The following is a 24,943-nucleotide window of genomic DNA, read 5'->3' on the forward strand; positions in this document are numbered from 1 at the left end:
TGTGTTTTATCACAATAGATGCCACAAAAGCACTGAATACAGTGAATACAGCCTCCTGTAAGTAAACTGACAGAGAAGGAGGGTGTTACTTAGGAAAGAGCCATGGCTAAGAAAACTGGAAAATGGTTCTGAAGAACCTCAGAGAAACCACAGTGGTGTTCACATTTTTCATCTGTTTGATAAAGACTCCACGGAGGTTTCATTTCAGAATCACAATGTACAGACAATGACAACATTTCATCTAAGTCACTCTCATAACTGCTGATGAAATGTATGATGAATCCATATTCTGCTCCTTAATGTCAAACAAGTGCAAGGAAAATATGGCAAGATGTTGTCACTGCAGATAAACTTGTGTGCCAGATTCTGGGTACTGTAAATATTCATGGTAGCCAAGTTAACAATAGGCACTGAATTTGTATTCGAGAGATGTGTACAGATGGACTGACATGCATACAGCAGTGTCTTCAGAGAACACAAACAGGGTTTCTTACTATTTTTGCTCAGTTCTAGAAAAAAACAATGAAGTAAACAGATCCATATGGCTGGTACAGTGCTAGCAGTCGGGAATAATAATTTCTATGTATACAAAGATATAAACAATCATCCTTCCTAATTCTAATCATCAGTTTTTATTCTGGCTCAGTTCTGCAGTCCTTTCTAATGCTGATACAAGTGAGATGGACTCGAGTGATTCTTTCTGCCTTGTACTCTGCAGTCCCACAGGGTGACTCAAAGCCTCCCCAGGTCCTGCGATGTGCTGACTGTCTGGTGGAGACTTGAGGTACAAGCAACTCCCAATGGCTTGCATGGGACCTGGGGATGCCTGAAGCATTCAACAGCTCAAAGATTTGTCCTAAGTGTACAAAAACTGCTTTTTTCTGTAAGAAGGAAGTTGTAACTCACCAACAATTGTACGTCCATCTCCTCCTAATTTCACTCGGAGAGGATTGCCTTGGGAGTCTTGGAGGTATTTTCCTTCAGCATTTAACACTAGCCCTCGGTCAAGATCTACAATCTAAAAGCAATAGATGGACTCAAGTTTAGCTAACCCAAGAGGAGGTGAAATGAAATCTCACAGCAACAGAAATCCTGGGGAAATTCAGACACTAAGTGTGATGTTCAGGAATAGCTACAACTCACTTGAACTTTTAAAACTAACTAAGTGTATAGTAATCACTGAAATATCATTGCTGAAGAAAGCAGATTCCCAGGAACTGGCCTCCAGAGCTGCACAGCCATATTCATACCACCTACTGTAGCTGTGTAGCTCTGCAGCTACTGTAGTGTGGAAATGAGCAAATCCCTTGATTTTCTTGGGCTGTGCAACTCCTAAGGTGAATTCCTGTAATACTGATTTCTATATGACTCTGAGTCATTTTGAAAATGGGATTTAGAATTATGTCTAACCAAAAGAAAATTAAATATTACACTACTTACTTTATATTGAAACAGCAGTGAAAACAAAGTAGCTAAGATTTTAATTGGGGTAGGAGACTGAAGAAAAGCCTTTGTCTCATGTCTGAGAGCCTGGACTGAATTCCAGAGCTACCTGCAGTTAAAATTCAGGCCTTGTTGCTATTTCAACCCAAAATAGCTGAACTGTATGCTGCTTTAACCTGAGGTGACAGACACTGAACCACAGAACACAAAAATGCAAAAGGTGTTAAATGCTGTGAGGAAACTGGGAGAGGGACAGAAGCAACAATTCCAGGTTGGCAAGACAGACTTACATCTGGTGCTGAGTAAAGACTGCAGCAGGAAGGGCAGCAGATGATGAGAACAGTCTCTGAAGCCCTCCAGGCCCCAGATTTGGCATAGATGCTCTTGCTTTACAAGGCATTCCTCCTGCTTCCAGCCACGCCTTCCCCTCAAGAGGCAGAGATATGCCCCACAGCATTCCAAGGACCCTTCTAGCCCACTTTCTGAAGTCCATTTGAAGGACTTTGGGCATGCTTTTCAAAATGCCTCCCTTGAATGTGACACACCTGATGCACTTTTTAATGTTCCTCTAAAGAAAATGGTAAGATTGAAGTGGCCATAAAATAAATGTCTTTCTGTATCATGCCATGTGAAAGCAGCTCTGCTGATGCCAGGGAGGCTGATCACAGACTCCTACTGCTCAGCACTTGGGAAAACATGCAGGAAGCACCAGCTCCTTCCCTTGCTTTCCTTGATTAAAAACTCATTGTAAAGGATTTCAAAAGACAAGGTGTGAGCATGCATGCAGCTTGTGGGGCTTTCCTATCAATAGCATCTGAGCTCTTCTGCATATACCTCTGGAAACACAGCTGTAAGAATGGCAAAACCTACATAAGTGCATTTAAAGCATCGTGACAGTTATGGAGTCACTTTTTATGTCAAAGTCTTACTCAGGAGCTTCTACATGGAGCATGGGTCTGGGACAAGCATTGCTGAACACATCTTTCACAGCAGCTATCCCAGGCAGTCTCCACTCACACTGCACAGCAGACAAGAGCCTGTTGTGTCAAGAGTCCCTGAGTCACTGGGGAGCACAAATCTCCCTGACTCTGATGAAAAAATGTTTTTTCTAAATTTTATAGGAGTAATGTTATAGTTTACAATTTAACCCATCAGGCTTTACGTTTAAAAGGTTAAAATAACAAAACCCAGAATTTGTCATTAGATTTCAGTGGGACAGTGGAAACTAAACCACTAAGTATAGCTTCACTTTACAGCTGCATTGACTGAGCACACTGCTTGCCTGTCTTTTCTTAATGAAAATACAAGTACAATAAAAGGCCAAAACATCTTGAATTTTGAGAGAAAGTCACCCTACCCACTTTGCTCCTTGAGGGCCATTGATTACTTTCTGTCCACTTGGTTTTCCATTATTACCAGGGATTACTTTTCCATTTCCATTTCCATTTCCATTTCCATTTTTCATTGTAAGATTTGGTCTGCCATTATAACCTGAAACAGGGAAGAAAACACATTGTTCTGAAGAAGCCTGTGCAACCTATAAGCCACATTTTAAATTGCAAGTAAAAACATTTTCTGGCTGATCTGAATATAAATGAGAACAGAAAAAGACCTCATCACACTCCACAAACCAGACAGTCCATTTCCTCTTGGAACAACTGTTGTGACACTATCAGATTTTTGCTGCTGACACAAGAATCTGAAATTGTTTTTTATGAAGAGGTTAAACACTCACTGCTCATCTCTATCATGTTTATTTGGTCTCTCTATTCCTTCTTTTTTTAAAAAAAAGAAAGCAGGGCAATATTTCTTCATGGCACTAAAGTCATTAAAATGTGTGTGATCTTTGTAAGCATTTCAGAAGTGGGATGAAGAAAGAAACCATTATGAAACACAACCCCTTGTTCAATCCTATCCTTATACAAACATGTACTGACAAACTGAAAGGAGAGGGCATGGGAATTATCTCTACAACTACTTTTTTTTAACCTGGAAAACAAAGGAATATCCTCCTCTAGCTGAAAACCCCCTAAACAGAAGCATACTTAGGTCAGAAGTGGAGAAGCAGTAGCACTGAGCTGTAGGCCCCCCAGCTCTGAAACGGTGGCAATCTTCACATCTTATCTGAGAGACTTGCCTCCAGAAAAATATAATGGGAAAAAATATAGACTGGAAAAAATAATTAACTGAACAATTGTTTGCTATAACTTAACAATTACATTCCTAGTACTAACCTTAAATAACCTCAATACAGAAATCTGTTATTTTTTTCATGCCACATTATCCCCTGTATTAATCAAGGTCTACTCCCACCTTAAAGCTCTTTAAGCTGGTGAACCTCTACACAACACTGAGTCTGACTAAAGTATATCAGATGCAACAGCCCAGCTGCACAGCCCTCACTGTGTAACAGTGAGGCCACTTCAAACAAAACATTACTATCTACAGATAATACAGAAGGTATTTATTAAAACACTAAGGGCACGAAATACTGTTTTGGATATCCATGCATTGGAGGGAGAAAAGGTATTTCTACCCAGCAAAGTCACTGAGGCTGTCAGGGATTTTCCATAGGTGACATGAGGAACCAATACCTTGATGTGTAGTGGACCCTCTATTCCACTACCCAGGTCAGCAGATATTCTGTCAGAAAGCAAGTCTCTAACTTTTAGGGTAAATCACAGCCACAAAGGTATTAGATGGGCTGGCTGTGATGGGCTCAGTCCTCAACAGGTACGGGCAACCCTGAGCTGTCACTTAGAAAAAAGAGGAAAGTGGCTTAGAGACTCATCAAAGAAAACATGGAATGCCAGGGCACCATGAGGAAACGTCTCACTGTCTAGGCATGGGCAAGGTGATAGTATGGAACCTATAAAGGCCTTTCAGCAATCCACAATGAAGAGCTTCATTCCTGAGAGGCTGTCACATTCTGAGTACGAATGGGCTTTCAATGAGCATTCAGTGAAGTCATTGCTCAATAAGGAACTTTTCTAATTTAGCACTTAACTCTGTCACCCTCTCTGTGGCTCATGGGATCCTGTGAAGATCAGACTACAGGAAAAAGCATCTGGGGCACCACATTACACCAAATAGGCAATGTCCTCAAGAACTGGGCTTCCCAGCAACCACCAAAATAAAAGGCAACACATTATACTAAATAATTGAACCTACATTCTGCTGGAGGACTTTTCATCTAACTGCTGATCTTAAGAAAAACACAATTAGTGACATTAATACATCAAAGGCGGGATACCTGGTCTATAAGGAGGTCTGACAAATTGCCGCTGAGAAGGGCTCCCTAGCCTGGAGTTCAGTAGCCGCTGACGAGGAGACAAAGTGGAAGAAACTGCTGGAGAAACGGTGTGTGTGGTGGTAGATGCAGAAGAACGTGGCCAGACAAAGCTTGGTTTAGATGGGGTGTGTTTGTTAGTGGACTGTGATGCCATGGCAGAGCTTCTTGGTGATTCAGGAGAAGACACTTTTAATACTGCAGGTTTTTCCATCTCTTCTTCTTCAGAACTTACTTTGTGAGGTAGAAGAGTGTCCATAGATTTTCTTTTATTGCTAGCAGTATCTTCATATACGTTTTTGTTACCTCTGGAAAGAGAAGGGGACCGTTTTGCTGCCAAAGATGTGGGTTTCTCTTCCAGTTCTTTTTGATCATATTCACTGTAATAATCATCCTCTTCATTAGAAACTGACTGATGAGATTTAGATGAAGAGAGGGAAGGAACTTTCTGAGGAAGTTCAGTGTTAGACATTTTTGAGGGCAACAGGCCATTTTTTTTCCCTGTTTGGGACGCTGTTCTTGTAGCAACTCCTGAGCGAGTAGGTAACGAAGGACGAGCTTGTCTCAAAGTGGGTGACAATCTTTGATTATACTGGTTGCTTTTTGCTGTGTCACTGGCAGAACTGGAGAGTGGCTGTTTTGGTTTGTACGAAGGTACCTGAGAACCTGGCTGCTCTTGCTTTGATTGAGATGAACTTGAACTTCCCTGAGAGAAAGATGCAGATAATCCCCTAGAAGAGGACACGTCTTTAAGAAACACAGAGCGCCTGCTTGCTCTGTCACTGCCCTCTGTTCCATCCTCATCATCATCTTCCTGCAACTCTTCATTACTTTGGGATGAGACATGAGATGGGAGGCGCCGGCCCCTTGAATGCAGTATGGAAGGACTGGTTTGGGCCCTCTGTGGAGGCTCTGAGTGGGAGATTTTCTCCACTGGAAGACGAGAAGAGAATGTCTTTCTAGGCAAAGACTCGCTTGGTTTTGATCGAGCAAGCATTTCTTTTACCTCTCGATTGCCCTGCTCTTCTGGTTTGTATTTGGAAAGAGAAGACTGCAAAAGAGAATGTTTTTCTGGAGCAGCTGTCTGACTTTGTTGTTCTGCTGAGTCAGAGTGGGGTGATTTTTCACCATTTGTCTCTCTGGGGTGCGAATCAGAATCAACCTGAGGATTTCTTCTCTTGGAATGGATTGCTGAAGAAGACTGCCTGGAAGAGGGCAAAGAAGGAAATAAGGGGTTTTCATCTTGTGAGTCCTCCCTATAATTCTTATCCACATCCTTTCCCTTGGATTTGGCACTGGTGGAGGAGCGAGAGTGAGGTGAAGTGTAACCAGGAACAACAGCCCTCGATGAGACTGCTGCCGCAGCTGATTTCGAATCCTTCCATGGGCGGGAACTGGAGGCTGACGATAGTCTTGTTTGCTGTGACCTAGAACTGGGCTGTCCTGCTCTGTCCTCCGCTTCTTCACTGTCAAACTCGCTATGGCTGTCATGCGCATGGGAATCTGCTGATTTGGAAGCAGGTTGTTGTGAATGACCTAGAGAGCCAAACCTACTGCGATGGCCTAAGACACCCTCATGAGAAACAGCAGATTGCCGATTTGACGGCAAGACCTGGCGACCAGGATCTGAAGTTTTAGAAGACACTTTCATCAGCATGGGATCAGGCTTCCCTTCCACATTACCATTATTTTTGGAGGGCAGAGGATGGGAAGACGTCTTAGAAGGCACATTGCTGTTGCTTTGCCTCAGTTGCTTTGTTTCACTATCTGTGTATGTGGGAACGGATGAGGCAGAAGAATGTTGTGCTGACGACGGTAACAGTGCTGGTGGCTCACGTTTCTCTGTGCTCATCTGGCTTGACACCTCAGATGTGTGGGTTCGAACAGACATCCTCCCTGAGGCAAGGACAGGGTGCACTGGCCGGCTAGGGGACAAGGGTTTAACATTCCTCCTGTGGTCCTGGGCTTTTGGCGGTGACACTGTAGCTTCCTGGGAGGAATCATGATTATCTGTCACCTCAGTGGACTGGAGGTCAGGTTCCAGCTCTTCTGCCTTTCTAGAAGGTAACTGAGATTTACTTAGGGCCCCTCGAGTCAAGATTTTGTTCTTATATTCAGAAAGAAGACTCTTTTTATCACTAACACCAGGTGAATGAACAGATAACTCCTTAGAAGAAGGTGACAGCTGGGCTTTTGAAGAAACAGAAGAACTTTGAGAAGGAGATGAGCCAGCGTTCCCAGTCTTTTTAGCCTCTGAATTATCCTGAATTTTTGTTTTCTGAACTGAATCCTCATGAGCAGCTAGGGGCAAAAGAAACATGTTTATTCACAACAACAGAAGATTCACAAAACCTGAGCAAAAGCAGAAACCACCCAGGCAGCAAGAACAAAACAACTTATGAGAATATGAGACAATAATTTTTTCTGTATTAACCAGGCTGTGGAGTCCAGCCAAACTAAGTCCTGGGTTGTAGGGAGGTACCTATGTGGAATTACTCTTGCTTGGGTAAAACATAGACCAATTAAAATCAAAAATACTCAAATCAGGGACTGCAACACTCTTTTAGGGGAACCAAATCATCAGAATTTGGTCACGGTGGCATGGTGCATTGATGGCATGGTGCTGTGTTACCCCATGTAAGGCTGTGGCCCACCTTTTTAGCTAACCCAGCAAACATTCTGCTCCTACAACAGTAATTTTTTGGCAAGAGCCAAACACAAGAAGTAGTATCTCAATAAGACACTAGGTGCCTTTCAAAATTGGGAGCTGTCAGGAACAGAGCAGCCAAAGACCCAGAGCATTGCATTCTTTGGCCTCTGGATAAGAAGAGCACATAAGGTTGTCATAGATCATGGCATGCATTTATTTAAGAGGCTAAAATGTCCATAAAGATGTCCTTTTACATGCTGAAGAGTTACAAAGACCTACTTGGACAACGTAATGATAAAAAGAGCAAGCAGAAACAATACTAAGGAAGTCAAATCCCACAGGTCAGACAGCATGCAGAGGAGTTGTGTCAGTAAGAATTAACACAACTGGGATTGAGGCAAGAGTGGGTGAACCAGAGCATTGGCTCATGGCTCGGTGCTCACCTGCTGGGATGGCCACACTGAAGGCTTTTGACTGAGGACCCGGTCCCCTCCTGTTTGCTGCACGAATTTTGAAAATATAGCGCTCCCCGGCCTGCAGACCATCTATTATGGCTGATGTTGTAGCTCCAGAGTAGGTGATGGACTTTGCTCCAAATGGCTTGAGAGCCGGGGCGTATGAAAGAATGTATTCTGAAATGATTTGGCAGACGGTTGGAAGGAGGAAACTGAAAACAGTCCTGTTTCCAGCGGACAGACTGTATGGGCAGGATGAATTAGAACGTGCATTACTAAAATTAATACACTAGCAATGCACGCCGAGTCAACAGCTGGAGTATAAAGACATGAGAGAGAGATATACGTATGTATGTAGGTTAAGTTGAACATTTGTTCTTATTCAGAAGAGAGACTTCTACCAGAAAATATCAGCACTGCGGATTTGCCAAATGGTAGCAACATCACATCTGTCCAACAAAATCAATATATGACACACTGTGCTTAACCAGAGCTAGGCCCAAACACCACAGCAGAGAGAGCAAAGCAAGGTCTCGTTGCCACTTTGAAGCTCATCCTGCTCTCACCTTCGAGTTTTGAATTACTGTGATATCTGTGCTCTGTCTTAGCTTTCTCTACTGAGAGAAATTTCACCCCTACAGGAACAATTCTGGGCATGAAGAGCAATCTTCCCAATATACTCCCAAGGAGTGCAGGTGAGATCTCAGACACGTGCAAGCTCTGTTTTCTTTTCAAATCCTCTGTAAGAGGCACAGGTATCGGACAAAACCGGGATTTTCAGAATATATTTCATGGGCTGCCAGCTTTCTCTCTCTACATAAAACCCCACAATAATACCTGAGGAGCCACAATGCCACAATGAGAAAACATAATGGCATGAAAACAATCTTTTTTTTCTGAAAGTGAGCCCACATTCATTGTGTTAAGAAACATATGCAAAGTTCATCAAAATCAAGGAAAAAAAAAAGTATTTTCTATGCAAATATATTTAATGCTCTACTGAAAAACAAATCAAGGTATCAGAAGGCATGAATCTTTTTTCTTTGAATCGTTTCTTTTTTTCCTTTTTTTTTTACACAGGAGTTGATTTCATAGCAGGGACACTGGTGTAGCTTCTGGTAACTCTCAAATGGCTACTGGAGAACATTTTTTGTCATTATTTTAATATGTGGTATAAATACATAAAAGGACAGGGTTGAAAAACAAAAGGATCAAAAGAAAGAAATTCCTGATTACCACATGCTATCAAAATGACCATGACATGCTAATTCAGTGACTTCTGTTAGCCAGTAAAAATATCTTGCCATTTATTTAGTTAAAAATAAGACCTCTCCTGTAACACTTCATACTCAAATGATATATTAGATGAGTATAAGCACTCAACCCTTGAATATTAGGTGTCTTTAAAATGATTGCCTAGGATGAATCACCTAATAACAATGCAGAGAAAACTCCACAAAGGGCTACAGATTGGTCAAAATTAGGAGCAGACTTGAAATATAAGATAATGTCCCTGCATGACCCTTCTTACAGAAATAATGATTCTTGGACACAACTGCAGCTCCATTGAAGCAATTGGCCAGACTTCTACTGACTTCAAAAAAGGAAGGAATTCCACCACTACCCTGAAGAACACATAAAGTAGGTCTCGCAGACACGGTGTACCTCCCTCCAGGCCAATGATTTTTCAAATTCTGAGATGCTGTAGTGCTGATAAGGGTCCTCCAAAAACTTGTGTCATTTGAGAACACAATCCTGTTAACTACTGAAGAACAGGAGGCTAAAAAATCAGTCTCATTTTCAGAGGGAAACAGGAAAAAAATCCCAGAAAGAACTTTTTCTTTAATTCTATTCAAAAACTTAGCCAGCTGGCAAATTACCTTTATGACTATGTAAAATAACACTATAGTACACAAGATTTATGCATGGTATCTGCTGAAATCAGATTTGTGTTTGCGTCTTAAACTGAGGATTTCCTTCAATGACAAACTAGAAATAAAACACAACATAAACTCATTCACATTCTTGGCAACTACCTAACTTTTTCCTCTTCAACTAATTCTTAAAAATCTTTCTGAAAACTTCCTTCTTGAGCCTCATTTTGACCTGCCTACTAACGGAAGAAGAGGTAAAATGTGCATGCATGACACCCCAGGAACCTGTGTGACATCCCAGGCAGACAGTGACGGTGGCTTCTCAGTGGCACTGTGGAGACACTGGGCTGGAAACACGAAACTCTTGTTTGGGTTTAATCAAGTGAAAGAATTCCTGGCACAGCCAAGCTTACTGCAGGGCAGCAGTCTGCCTTTGACAACATCAGCTTCTTGAGGGAGTTAGAAACCAAAAGTGAAGACTCACCTTTGACTTTTCCTTCGCTCTCTGGGAGAGCATCCCAGGATGCTGCTACAGAGGTTGGCTTCCCCTTTAATGGCCAAACATCCAAATTTTCAGGTGCACTGGCAGGAGCTGGGAACAGCCATAAGCAGAAGAGGCAAGTAAGAATCAACACAGCATACACCTTTTGCTCCACAGCAGAGATTCCTATATAGCTACTTCCAAGATAAATGTGAACAGTACACATGGCTCAGGTCCATGCTTGTCTCTGTCACATCTCTCTCTCAGATTGCCATAGTGAAATTCTATTCCACATTTTTAGGAACAGGAGGTCTGCACAAGACTGCTATTGTGGCTTAGCTGGAACGACATGATAATTTGGTTATCATGGACCACTTCCCTCTACCAAAGGGGATTGACAGCATCTCCATGGAGGAGGGAGGATTTAAATTTGCTGTTCAAAGAGAGGAATGAAAGCCAGGTTGCTCTTCTCAAAGGGAGGGACACATCTAGCTGCAGGGGTCCAAGTCACTGACCCGTCCCAGAGAAATACCTGAGCCACCTCCCCTTGTTCTCCTTGCACCACAAGAGCAGCTGGGTGTGCTCCCCTGCTGTGCTTCACTACTGCAGGGATGCAGGCAGCAGCACTGAGGCCTTTCCCACACTCTCAACCCTCTGCTGTCCCAAGCAGTCACTTGTTTTGTTCTGGCTTTCCCTCAAGCCAGCCCTATCCCACAGCTCAAACCCTACAACTTGTGTAACCCCAAGGAACTGTTGAATGCATACCTGCCTCTGGGGTCCGCTGGTAAACAGACACGCTCCATTTGCCCTCCTTTTCTCCCTCCAAGATCTGGATGGCAAACTCATACATAGTGTCTGGCACCAGGCTCTCCACCAGTGCCCGCCGGTTGGACACCTGCTTGTAATCCCACCTCGCCGATTCCCCCTTTTCCCGATAGCGAACGTTGTACTGCCTGGCATCAGGAACACAGGAAAAACAAAGTTTGCAAGTGGAAGCCTAGCATTAGCAGAACCAAGGCGGGACAAGGATGCTTTGCCCTCAAGTAGCCTGCTGGGGCTTAGGGAGGAACCTACCAAAGTGCAAACAACAAAGTACCAATAACAAAGCCCAGCGTATTTTTTGTGATTACCTTCACCCCAAAGAATGGACCACTCTTTCAAGACTCTTAGTCAAAACACGCTCTTTCCTGGGGGAAAGCTGCAGGATTTCCTGAACTGAGCCAGGTATCCTGGGGGTTTCCACACCACCATCTCACTGCCCCATGGCCATGAGCATGGCAGGATTGCTGGCAGGCCCCTGCTCCCAGAGCAGCACCAGTGGCTCAGTTCCCACCTCTCTGCCTAGATAACTGCATCCACTAAAAAACAGAGAACATCAAAAGTTACTAGTTTTCCTGCTGTGACTCTCAGGGTATTTCAGCACCAGTCTGCACAGCTCTTCAGTGTTCCCAGGCTGAGCAACACAATCCAGTGCTTTCAGATCTTCAGCAGTTTCCAGCCCATTTCCTTGTTTGTTTTGGTCTCCAACTGCTGCAGCACGCTGCCACAAGCCAAGCTCTCACTCACAGGAGCCCCAGCCTGCTCAGCCTCAGCTGCATGGGGCTTTTGGAGGGTCAGAGGACGCAGGGTGCAATGATGGGTGTCTTTCCCACTGCAGTGATGCTTCCTCCACCCACAGTATGGTCATCTCAAAGCTGTAGACTGTTTTGACAACTCAACACCTCACCTCTGTGGGCTGTGCCTCGTCCCCCATTCCCTCCTTCCCCATGCATCTTTGGGGATTTGCTGGCTGTGGTGCTATACCAACACTGGAACAGCCAAATACCCGAGCTGGTGCTGGCAACGTTTCAGAAGGGATGTAAACCCCTGTAGCACAACACTCACACAGATCACTAAAAGCTAACAAGCAGGGCGCTAGGAGGTGAGCTAGATTATTCTCATAACCAACAGCAATTAAATAAATGCACAAGCCTTCAGTAGAGCACTGGCAGCAGTTTCCCCTTCAGCACCCATTTAAAAAACCCAGGGCTAAGTACCTATTTGCTGCGACCTTGCGCTTTTCATACAGTGGGTCTGTCCAAGTAACAAGCACAGACTGAGAGGACATAACTCGAACAGTTATGTCTTGTGCCACCTCCACCTCTTCCTCCTCTGAAATGCCAAAACAGAACAGCATTATCATTAACAATACTGGAGTTCTCATAAAAAACAGCAAATGTGGGAGTGGAAAACTAATTACATCAATTACAGATGGTATGTCATGGAAACGCTATTTTTTTTTTGTTAGCTGTGTGCCTGCAAGACGACAGTACGAATATATTCTACAGTCCTTCAATATTCTATTCATCCCCAAACTGTTATTCACAGCAAATGTTTTATTAACATACTGATATTCACCATCTCTGGAAAATGCACTGCTAGAGGTACCTGGAGAGCAGAAATTTTGTCTTAAAGAAAATTCTGAGATTTTAAAATCAGTTTTCATTTTGAAGGACAATAAAAGCTTCTTCAAAATTCTTTTCACAAGGGAGAATTAGGGTATATTTTACATTTTTGAGTGCTTCAAACAGGTTGTTTGAATTCAGCTTTAATTTTTTTATAGTATACAAGAAAAAAATGAAAAAATCATTGAAGTGGGCTGTTTTGACATATCAAAGTATCTTTTGTAAATAATTTACAATATTTTAAAATTAGGTGAAACCAATTTGATATTTTGAGGTTTTTAATTTTGATGAGGTTCCCTTTTCTATCTGTCCATCAGAGTTGTTTTAGTCTAGTCTATCTACTGGCCAATGAAAGATCTATTACTTTCCTTACTGCTGTAATAGTAACTATTTCCAAGTCTCCCAAAGGCACAGAATGTACAAGGCATGACCTTCCAGACAGAGTTTTATAGACAAGTAATATTGGAAAAAATATCGATGTCTCATGAAAGGAAAGGAGCCAGTAAACTCTGGAGAATGATCTCATCCCCTAGGGATCTTACTCATCTATGCCTGAAATTCAGTGAGAGATTGAATTTCTCTTCAGCCAATGGCACATTGGCCCAAAACCCATCACTGCCTGCAGAGATGGCAGGCAGCAGGGAGGCACATTTCCATTCTTCCAAACAGGTTTTTAACACAGAGGGTTTTCAGACAGTTCCAGGTTTTCCAAGCCAAACAGCTACTATACAAAAGTGGGCAAGAGGACCCATCTACTAACCATAAGAAGCTTAGGGGGCCTATTTACAAAGTTTTGCAATGGGAGCACCTGAAGCAAGAAAGTGAGCATGAGAAATGGGTGAACAACACCTCTCCAGAAAAGGAGTGAGATGGGATTTCAATACAGTTCAAATAAAATTCTCAACTCTGGCATAGGTGTTCATCACCATCAAAATCTCCTAAACACTTTGCCATTCCTATGCCATTCACATCACAGTGGGAGGGGGTGAAAAAGTACACTGGCATGGAGATGATTCAGAATCTCAGGCATCCTTTTTAAACGTGGCAGCAGCAGGTAATAACTTCTTTCCAATGAAAGTGAAAGCTTCTGCTGACCAGGCTGACACATCTGGTAATCAATCCTTCAGAAAAGGGGTTATAGATCTGTGAAAAAGAAGGCGGGTATTTTGGGGATACCGGCTTTGATTTAAGCAAGTCTTCTCATGCAGTTACTGCAATGCATAATATTTGTCAGTAGACAGAGAGGAGGAGATTAAAGTAAAAAAAAAAAAACAAAAACAAACAGGACCTAAGAAACTCAACCAACCATGTTACAAAGTTGTATTATTTTATTAATCCTGCTTGATTTAGAGAATTAGAGACATCCATCAAGCTCTTTACCACACAGAGAAAAACCTAGTAGCCCCAGCATCAAACAACTTCCAGTGTAAAAATCACAAAGCTATCTCTTTGCATCCAGTTGTCTCCACTCATTGACAGGAGATGTGAACAAAACATACCTGTGACTTTTCTTTTAGTTAAAGATGACCTATAGACAGGTTGGCTCCGTCCTTGTGAGCTCCGTGATGGCAGCGAAACCACATGTACTGATTCAGAGGCTGTGCACGCAGGGAAAAAAATAAAGTTTCCTGTAACCTTTTTCATTAAAAAAAAAATAATGGATTTCAGAGAGGTCCCACCACATGCAAGCAGAATCTGAGCTATGGTTCTTCTCTCCATTCCTTCCCTCTGCTGTTAATACGACAAACTTGCACATGGTGTCTTTTTAACACAGCATCAAGTTCTCCCACAATTTCTACCCTATCTCTATGTAATACCCCCCCCCCTTCTAAGATATAGAACACAATTGTAACAAGTATTTTCATTTATAGGAAGAAGGGGTTTTGATAACCAGGACAGCATCTGATGTGGGCTCACCTAGCAGCCACAGGGGACTACAGAAGTGTGCTAGCTAAGCCAGGTGCTATCAGGGAAATTTGACTCACCTAGTTTTCTTGCTTCCTGGTTTTGTCGCTCTTGCGGCATGGGAGCAAAGCTCATCCTTCGGTTGCTCTCTCCATATCCACGGAGATAACCTTGGGATCTGCTGTGTGGACCTCTCAAGCCTGCTCCATAAGGCGGTTTCCACCGAAAAGGTAACTTGCCATCTGGAGACTGGGCTCGCACTCTCAGGGGTCTGCTTGGCATGTCTTTCTCTTCACAAAACAAGCAAACACACACAAACCCCACGACAGTTACTATGAAGCACATGACACGTACAGCAGTCCACATATGTCTGTTGCAAGCACATCTATCAAGATCAGAATAAAGCGCATAATTGTACAGCTTCCTAACTTTTTCTGTAAACCCAAATTGGAGAAACAAGTTTTCCAAGCAGGATGTACAATACTCAACAGTGTCTTTTCCCAGGCCCTTCAGACTGGTGCAAGACCTTGAAAACAAAAACATATCGTAATACAAGGACTCCTACCAGAAACTGGGGATGTTATAGCTTTCCTGTTCAATTTTTTTCCTTTTCCTTTTTTTAAACCCCCTTTCCCTAGTCCAGGCACACCAGTACATTATTTTTTGGAGAAGAGCTAAAGTTCAGTTTAAAATGAAGCACAGAACAGTGTTTTACTGTTAAAAGCAAGTTCTTTTCTCCTAAACCCATCTCTAATGGTTCTGCTCCCCAACAGAGTCATATCTAAAATGTCTGTTCTGTCCATGCCTCAACTCCTGACTTCCCAAACTCCCATTATATGATCCCTTGAGCACTGTAAAAGGTACTTCATACAAGTTAGATATTTTTTAACATTTGATGACAAGTGGGCAGTGTTCTTTTAAGAAGTGACACTGATGCAAGACTTGACAGCTTTTTCAGTGAAAAAATATTTCCTAGTATCCAATCTAAACGTCCTCTTGGGCAACTTGAGACCATTTCCTCTTGTTCTGTCATTTGCAGCTTGGGAGGAGAGACTGAGTCCCACCACACTACAACCTCCTTTCAAGCAGTTGTAGAGATTAACAAGGTCTCCCCTAAGACCTTTTCTCCTTTTCTCCAGGCTGAACAACTCCAGCTCCCACAATGTTCCTTTATAGGACCTGTGTTTCAGATCCTTCCCAGCTTTGTTGCCCTTCTCTGGACTTCCTCCAGCACCTCAACGTCTTTCTTGTGGTGAGGGGCCCGAAACTGGGCACAGAACTCAAAGCAGCTGACTATCACCAGTCCAAGCACAGGAGTATGATCCCTTTCCTGGTCCTGCTGGCCATGCTATTTCTCATACATTCTCCTCATGTCCAACCCAAACCTCCCAAACAGCTACCTGCAGCTGCTGTCCAGCGTTACAGAACTACATGTGCCTTGCTCCCGCCAAGAAGTGACTTTCTTGCAGCTTCTCATCAAGGAATAGCTGGCTGCTGAGAGATGTTTCCCTGTCCTCCTGTTTGTCAGACGGGGCCAGCCCCACTCCCTTAGGCTCTCACTGGAGCCCATGCACTATTGGTGGCCACCGCATCCCCAGATCTCAACATTTCTCCTGAGCATCCCAGCCCTGGCTACGGGGAGTAACATCTCCCCTCAACCAGCCACGCTCTCCCAGCTGCCTGCAGTTTTCCAGGCTGCAGTGGAAGCAAACTGTGCTGGTTTTCTCTCAGCTGCCGTGGACGTTCTGGGAAGAACACTGCAGCCCAACAGCTCAGCTTCCACAGTCAAAGCTGCAGCTTTCATCTGCAATTAAAATAGAGAGTTGCAAGGGATGAAGGATACAAAAAGAACCAACCCAGCCAGAGAGCCATATGGAAGGAAAGTATTCAAACTAAAACAAATGTGGTTTCAGGCAAGGAGAATAGTATTTGACCCTAAGGGCTGCATGCAGGGGATCAGCTGAGATTTTAAAACCACGGCTTTCTAAGGCTTCAATTACTTTCCTCATAGTAGTACCACACTCTACTACCCACTGTTCCCATTTCACTAGTTAGTTCCAGTTTCTATTTATCATTCCTCATCACAGTTTGACCGGCAGAAGTCTGAAGGCACCCAAGATGGACTTATCAGCAATTGTTAAAATGGCATTGCTGATAACTGCTGATCCATCAAACCCAGCATTTTTGTGTGAAGTCTGTGCCAGGCTTTACAAGAAAGGGACTTCTCATTAAAAATGAAGAGCAGCAGCAGGAGTTTACCACAGCCCAAGAGCCATCAGTCTGGTCTGGGATAGGGCTGAAAGCCCTGACCTCAGCCATACAGGGGAAGATGAGGCTGAGTTCACACCTCCCCACAGATACCAAGTTGCTGTCCCACCAGGTTTAGCCATGCCAAAGGGTCGGATGTCCCCAGTCAGAAGAAAATTTCACACTCCTTAAGTCCCCAACAGCATCACTGTCTGCTGCAGTCACAGCCTCTGCACCTCAGCATCCCCTTGTCCTGGTCTCCTGCTCTCATCTTGGCTCTGAAAAAAAAAGCCTGAATTTCCACAAGGAGGATAACCCTGGGACTGTACATAGTGAGCAACTAGAAAAACTCACTGTATCCTGAAGACCAGAGTTCTGTCCTCCTGGTCAGGCTCATTCACATTCGAAAAAATCCCTCAGAACCACCACCATCATCACCAACACAAATCAGCAGTGTCCTAAACAAGCTACAGTCACCAGAGAAGGGATGGGAAGCAATAAATCCCATGCATCATTTAAGTCATTCAACCCCCAATGTAGCCCCTTCCCGTGGGGATACTGAACTCTCCAGGAACAATAGTCTTAAACAGTCTTAAAAGAATTAGCCAGCAAGTCCTTGACTGAACTCAAGGTTGGGTCTTCCTCATCTGCCCATTATTTAGCCTGTAAACATCTCTAAGTATTTTTTCTCTTTTGTCCCAAAACTGATTTAACAGCTTTCTGGACTTCCACTCTGGTCAAACTAAATCAACTGGCAATCATCTTCAGAACGCACCCAAAGAGCTACCTGCAATTACATTAAAATAAAATGCTTTTCTATATTCCAACAAATAGAAAGAGTCACTCCCTTATACTCTCCTCAGTCTAGAAATCCAACATTACTTAAAACTGCAGGAATCTGTGTACAGTATCTTGGCCCCAAAGATTCAGGGCTGATTAAAGCCTTGGTATTGACTTTTCACAGATGAAATGTCCACTAGCATTGCCAAAACTTCTCTGTGTCTCAGTACTGTAGGAAGGCAATTTACAAATTATGTAAGGCCAAAGCACAAGGTCTAAGCTGAGGGTAAAACATCCTTTGAAATACCACACAAGGAGGCAGCTTGCACTTGCCAAATCATACAGATTCTTCAGCACTTCTCATCAATTATCTAGCAAAGGAAAACAAAAAATAGTTGCAAAAAAAAGAAGGGAAGTACTGACCCCTAGCAATCAGTCTATAACTGCAGGGAAAAAATACCAAACAACTCAAACCTATTAAGATAAAAGCAAAAAAGCAGTTGAAATCTGAGGTCACAAAAAAATCAGGCACTTGAATGTACAGCTCTAGGTACAGATTTTTCCTTTTGCCTTCCACAGTCAACAAAAACTTTTCTACACTTTGTGTGCCATAACTTCAGGACTGGAAAACTGGGCCTACAAAACGTGTTCTGCTGCAGAGATGACGCATAACTTGGCACAGTCAGCAGACAACATCCATATAGTTTATGAACAACTACCAAATTCTCTTTTCACTTCAGGCAGAAGTCTGGGAGACTGAGTGCAGTGACCCAGCCATGGCCTAAGTAATAGCTTGGAGACAGAAACTCTAGCTGCTAGGAGATAACAAAGTCATCAGAAAAGGCCAAAAATGGTAGCTGGTAAATGAAATCCTGCAATGGGCAACTTGATCAAAAATCATCAGAATCTGCACTGCAATAGCAAACTGGTGGGTTTTTTTAGGGGAAAGGTGGTGTTTGGGTTTTTATTATTATTTTAAATTAAGTTCTAAGCATCAAATGAGACTGATTCTGAACCCTGTACTTGAGACTACTACTACTTTACCAGACAAAACAGTATGAAGGGTTAAAGAAAAAGTACTGAACTGCTCAATTCATTCATCTTTCTCAAAAAGTAGATTTCTGTCTTAAAAAGTCTTTAACGGCTCCCCAAGCTCAACCAATTGTCCTCTGAAGTAAGAACCTTGCAGATCTGCAATCCAATTTCAGAGCAGAGCAACTCAGTTTACACCCTGCACTTTTCCACTCAAAACCACCACCAGGACTAGAAAAGTACCTCAGGCAGATGTGATTCTTAGATCTCTGAGCTATTTCTTTGGGAAACAAGACTGTATTCTATGCATTTCCCTAAGCATCCAAGCCCTACCTCCATGAAGATGTCAGTTGTAGTAAAAAATTATAGTTAATTAATGAACATAAAAAAAAGACACTATATTTGAATTCTTCAGCTAGCAACTCTAAATTTAATTCCAATTGTGAGGTAAGACTCTTTGTAAAACATTTGTACTCATAAAACCTATTGTACTGGCCACACCTAAATGCCACTGCTTGAGTGGTGACACACAAGCTCAGGACACACACGGCAAACACATCCTAAGGAAACTCTACAGGTGCCCTTTTTGGGCACCTTGTGAAACCAAGACAGGGTTCTGCCCAGGGTGCAGAAAGACTGAGGAATGCCAGCCTCGCAGACAGCACCCGAGAAGTCAGAGTAAAGCCTCACACTCATGTGGCAGTGTTCATGCACTGGCTGTACCATGGCGAGACCGTCACAAGGAAAAGGTTTATTGATTTCAAAAACACTTTGCAACATGATCAATTCTTTCTTTTTCAGGCCCCCAACAGGTACTGTTTTCCACATGCTGCTTTACCATCTTCCAGTAGGCAAATCGCTTTGTATATTGGCTTTAAGGGTGGGGCAATTCAGATACACCATTTCATTTTTTTACCAGCTTTGAAACAGATTATGAAACACAGTGTATTTCACAAGGTGAAAGCAGAGCTTTACCAGCAAAGCCAGGCATCTAAGCTCTGCAGTCCTTTGTGCAGCTTAAGGCTTTCAACCTTTGTTGATTATTCATGAACAGGAAAAGAAAAACGTCATTTTTAACATAACTGAAAAGCACAGAGGAAAGAAAACATCTCACGTTTCTCATGCAGCAATCCACACAGGGGTGGCTGCTCTCCTCCTCACCTTGATATACTCTGACTGTTACCTGTCACCATACAGCTATCCCCAAGCCACATCAACAGAAAAGAAAGAAAGAAAGAGGACAAACACAATATCACAGGAAGAAAGTTGTTTTCCACCCAAAAATGAATGTCCTGTGTCACTTTGGCTATGAGTTTCTGGATTTTTTTTAAGTAGATGGTTTGACCCAAGCTCAGTTAAGAAAATGTGAGCAATTCCACCAGCTTCAATGAGGGCTGGATTGGGGCCATCCCAAGAAGATTTCACTCTGCAAAGATATTTCCTGCAGTGGGTGAGCCAGCTCAAACAGTGCTGATGTGGCCCTCTGAACTGCGATGTGCTGACTGCTTTAAAAGCACAAGACTCGGGGCTCAGTGATTTCCCTCAGACCTGCCCTGGCAGAGAACAGAACAGGAGCGTTAGTGGGGATCTTCAGAGTACTGCAGCAGTTAACACGTGTAGAAGTCTAAGTATGTGACCAGAGAAAGTAGGACTGAAATGGAAAAACAAATCCACCCTGAGGCTTACTGGGTTGGTAGGTCCCCTAGCATTTTAAAATGCACTGTTAAACTTTTCCCTGTGTGGGCTGATCAACTCTTGTAATGCCACTAATTTAATACACTCAACATCCCATCTCCTCCTGGAAAATAAGCTAATCAGTTAAAGCAGTAGAAGCAAGCGACATAAAAATCCTTTGTTTCTTCAGAAAAAAATAAAAAATCATTTAGCACATTTCCACACACTTCTGCTTGGCGCAGCAAGCAGGGACTGGAACGCTTTAGTTCCTGCAAAGCACAATGGAATCTGTGCCATAATTCACTGGGCTCCGGTCAGGAGTTTTGGGCAGAGGACCAGTATCCAACGGTAATGTCTGACTTAGGGAAAGCAATTCATTATACATCTGTAGAGGAGTTACCTGGCATCCGGAGGACATTCTTTAAATTGACAGTGTCAACAGAAGTTTCCATTGCTCCCTTTGAAGAGCCCTCTGAATGCTAAGCACAGTGGATCAGGGCATTTTTCAAACTCAGGAATGTAATTGTACACGATTAACATGTGTATTACGACTTAGGAAAAACCAACAGTGAGTTACTGAAGGCTTCACGTTCTCCCATTGACATCAATACACAGGCTTCCTTCTGCACCAGTGACCTTTGAAGGGAGCCCACTGAGGCTGGGCTATGTCTGTCTTTCACACCCACACTGGCTTTGGCTGCCTCACATCTGGGCTTCTCCAGTGATCAAACCACTGTGCAAAGGCCCCCAGGAACCTCACAAAGGCTGTCAGAACACACTGCAGCCATGGCTCCGGTCTGCAAGTGCCTATCCGGGTTTTGTCCAACACCTGCCTGTTCACTGAGTTGGAGAGAAGGCGGTACAGGAGTGACAACAGCTTTGGGGGTTCATTGTGGGGACAGAGAGGGTGAAACCAGCTGGCAAAGGTATGGGGTTGATCTCATCATTACAGGCTTCAGCCAGAGGCTGAGCTGGGGGACTCCTTTCCATTAACTTATTGGGCTATAACTGTCTATCTGTTCTCCCTGAAGACTGCACCCTTGGTATCTTGCCCTAATCCTGATGTTGCTCATCTACATCTGCTAACACAGTTATACAGCCAAAACCTGTAAACTGCAAGACATCATCGGTGACCATGTTGCTCTCCAGGCAAGGATGGGCACTACAAGGAACTCCAGCATCAAAACAGATGAAGTGCACAGTCACTGCAACCACATGTGAGGTGTAGACAACAGGTATGTGGCTGTGCACATTCCTTGGCAGGACATCCTCCTCTTGTCAGTCACCATGAGGACAGAGCTGTCTTCTAATCCTGCTGCCCTGTAGGTGTGACTGGTTGGCTTGAACGGGCATCACAGGTGCAAGGGTTTGTCAGTCGAGACTTCCAGAGAAAGCCAACAATGTACGACACAGAGAAATGCTGCGATGGATTAAGGCCCACCAGTGGTTCCCTCTAAAATGACAACTACAGAGACATGGATAGTGTCTCCAGCCAGCATGACAAGCGGGTAAAATCATGACACTTGGCAAGGGAGAACTGAGACTCAGTAGGCTGTGCTCTGCTGCATGTATTAACCGAGCAACAAAAACTTACGGAAACAGTTCCTCCAACTGGGCCCAGAGCTGTAACAGCAAAAGCCATCCATTCTGTGCCATACAGCTCCCAGAACACCACTGTTACAATTTTAAAACTTGCATTCTCCATGTTCCTCTTTCCACATTCTTCTCAAGAGATGCTGTGGATAGCTATGTCTTAAAAACTGCCTCCTTGCTTATTTTACATAGCTGTGCCACTAAAGCACACATTTTTCACTTATTATTGTTACTTGGAGACTGAAAGTAGTCTCATGAGCACTTAAAAACATCCCTCACCCCATGCATTTGAGTTCTTTGATTCAAGATTGCATTCAAAGCTCTTTACTGCTGTCACAGCTTAAACCTTCATAGTTTCAAACCTACCCAGCTAAAGCCTAAGCAGCACACTTTGTCACAAACTTATTTTAAAACCTACTCCTGCTCCAGAGGTAGAGGCATCAGGTCACTGCTCCTTTAGGTCCAATGAGAGGACAGAAACCCTTGACAGTCCAGAAGAACTGCGCAGGTGGTGTTCAAGCTCTCCTGGCTGCACAGCTCTGGCGCTGGGGCTCCTTGTTGCCACTCACACTAATGTGCATGGCCTGGGTTCCAGAACACATGGTTTACATCAGGCCACTGTTTCTGTTCCTGGAGAAATACAGCCCACTGCTCAACTCAGCAGCCACTTCTGGGAGAGCAAAACACAAAACCTGTTCCAGCAGCAGGCCTCCTGAAAGCTTCCGAACATCAGGCACTGAGATGGATATGGATGGATATAGCATACTCTGTAAATCAGGCACAGTATGTAGGGGTGTGACCCTTCTAAAATAAAATCCTCAATCGCTAAAAAAAGGGAGTAGCATTTATGAAAAATGTACTTTGTATGTCATAAAAACTTTAATTATTCCCAATTCCCTAATAAGTAAAATACAGAAAAAGTTGAATGTTTGGCAGACCCATTCCAGAAGTGTTTTTGAAACCAACTACTCCAAAACCAGCACTGAAAGGTGGCCTTTAAACCTGTCACTCAAACTACCCCTTTGCCTAGATACAGTTCCTCAACCTGGCTGTCTAATACTTACACTGATATTAGTCTATTTTTCTTTGGGATTCTCATCAATGCACCTTTCAAGGTCCCGATAACATTAGCTTGCTTACATTTGAAGTCTTAAAGGTTCTTCATCTGGTGAAAATAATTTTGGTTCTGGTGGATTGTTCTCTTTTACATGCATATAAGTGTATCAGCCAGAGATACTGCCAAAATGACTGATACCATAAGGATTTTTCTTCCTATCATAATTCTGACTCCAGCTGGTCCTTGAGAGTCCTTGAGAGTCCAGAAAACTGGCAGAATATTAGGTGGTATCGTCAGCAGAATTAGGCTTACAGCCTGTAAGTTTTTGATAACAAATAAAAATCAGATCTATAATATTTGACTAAGTTTCAAATGTTAATACAGGTATCCTTTCAATCTTTGTCTTCTGACTTCAAGTCTAGCCTTTTCTAAACTTGAAAATGGAAGACTGTAAGGAGGGACTGGATGCCTGTGGTATTACAATTTGACCCAAAGCTCCCTGACTTCAGTGGAAATCTCTATCAGGAAACTGTTACTGGAAATTTGATTTGCAAGAAGAGGGGCTCACTAATTTTACAGAAAAACGAGTTTATAGCAAAGCTCACCTATTTCTTTTAAATCAACAAGGAGGAATAACTAGAGGTGTCAATGGATCTGGTAAAGCCATTGATCCCAAATGATCCCAAATATATCCATACATCCAGTCCTCATTTGCAGGATAAAGGGAATATTAGTGCCTCTGTGCTGTAATGCACCTGAGGTTTCCCAGTGCTGACACAACACTGCCTCACGAGACTCCTGGCTGTCTCAGCTGGCAGCTCCTGTGACACTCAGATTCTTCCTAGTGTGCAAGAAACTCACATTTCTTGGATTCACTGGACATTCAATTATAGAAACAGCACAAATACCAACTTACAACATCTTAAGCCCTGTTTCTGATATAAATCAGAGCCTGAGGCTGCATTAAATGGTGCGGTCAGATTTTAATCTGACTGCAATCACAGACATGACAAAAGCACAAGATAAAGTTAGAACTGAACTTGTTTTCCTGTAGGTAATCCTCGTGCAGGCTGTCCTCTAGCCCTAGTCAGAAGTTCAGTGACAGGAAGGAAACCTGCCTGAGAAAATTAGAACATGAACCCACACCAAGCAACTCATGCCATGGCCAGACACTGTCAGGAATAGAACACCCCCCTCCAAAGTCTATGTCTTTCCACACCATAGGACTGTAGTCACCAGATTGTTTTCACCTACACTTTGTTCTTGTTACCATATTCATGTTCTTTATTTACTACAAACTGTGGTAACTTCTTTGTTTCCAACAGTCTGAGATGAAGCACACACTACATCAAAACTGTGCCAAGAAAGCTAAGAGTAAACATAACACTGCCACAAAGCTAACAGACCTACAATTTTGGTTAGTTTCATCTTTAAAATTAGGGACACCTGACTCATACTACTTTTTACTGTGTATTTGTGTTATTTGTGTTACTATGTATTTGTAAGAAGGTATTGAAAACACCCTGTCCATTTAAGAGAAGTGGACAGTACAGAAGAGAAACCCACAACTCAGTCCTGGACACTTGGAAGCCACATCTTCCCTGGTACATCCCTGACTTCCACCTGCATGCATGCACCATCCTTACACTCCTCACAGCCACCTCTGCAAAGGCTGGGGCCTTTGACAGCATTGTCCCTGGAAACACAGCTTAGTCAATGTTAAAAAAAGCACACTGGTATCACAAGTGGTAACACTCTCCTTACTTGAGAGGAGTGGGTTTTAAGCACAGTTCATATTGCTCTCTCTGACTGTACAAGAAGGCAGGAGAAAAAATCCCTGAGAGATTCCAAAGGCAGCAGGGTTCCCCTGAGCAACTCCATGGCTCCTGAGGGCAGATCCAAGGGCACTCACACATCCATCTGCCACTGATGCCTGGGGCAAACTCATGGGTTTCAATAGGCTCTTCTGTGCAAACTCCTGGAGAGCAGGGCTCCCCTTTGCTCGCCCCTAACAAGTCT

The 24,943-nt window shown here is 43.2% G+C and overlaps 1 protein-coding gene across 1 annotated transcript in view; it reads right to left on the bottom strand.

Moving 5' to 3' along the window:
- Window positions 1–24,943, bottom strand: part of FNDC1 (fibronectin type III domain containing 1) — a 63,148-nt gene that overhangs the window by 24,982 nt on the left and 13,223 nt on the right. The window contains exons 2-10 of the mRNA XM_063390083.1: window positions 14,622–14,831; window positions 14,136–14,234; window positions 12,229–12,343; window positions 10,958–11,145; window positions 10,196–10,303; window positions 7,826–8,014; window positions 4,697–7,033; window positions 2,801–2,934; window positions 907–1,018 (exon numbers count right to left, since the gene is read on the bottom strand). Of these exons, the coding sequence (XP_063246153.1) occupies window positions 907–1,018; window positions 2,801–2,934; window positions 4,697–7,033; window positions 7,826–8,014; window positions 10,196–10,303; window positions 10,958–11,145; window positions 12,229–12,343; window positions 14,136–14,234; window positions 14,622–14,831 (3,492 nt within the window). The remainder of the gene's footprint in view (window positions 1–906; window positions 1,019–2,800; window positions 2,935–4,696; window positions 7,034–7,825; window positions 8,015–10,195; window positions 10,304–10,957; window positions 11,146–12,228; window positions 12,344–14,135; window positions 14,235–14,621; window positions 14,832–24,943) is intronic.

This window comes from Prinia subflava, chromosome 2 (genome assembly GCF_021018805.1).
Source record: "Prinia subflava isolate CZ2003 ecotype Zambia chromosome 2, Cam_Psub_1.2, whole genome shotgun sequence".
Lineage (NCBI taxonomy): Eukaryota > Metazoa > Chordata > Aves > Passeriformes > Cisticolidae > Prinia > Prinia subflava.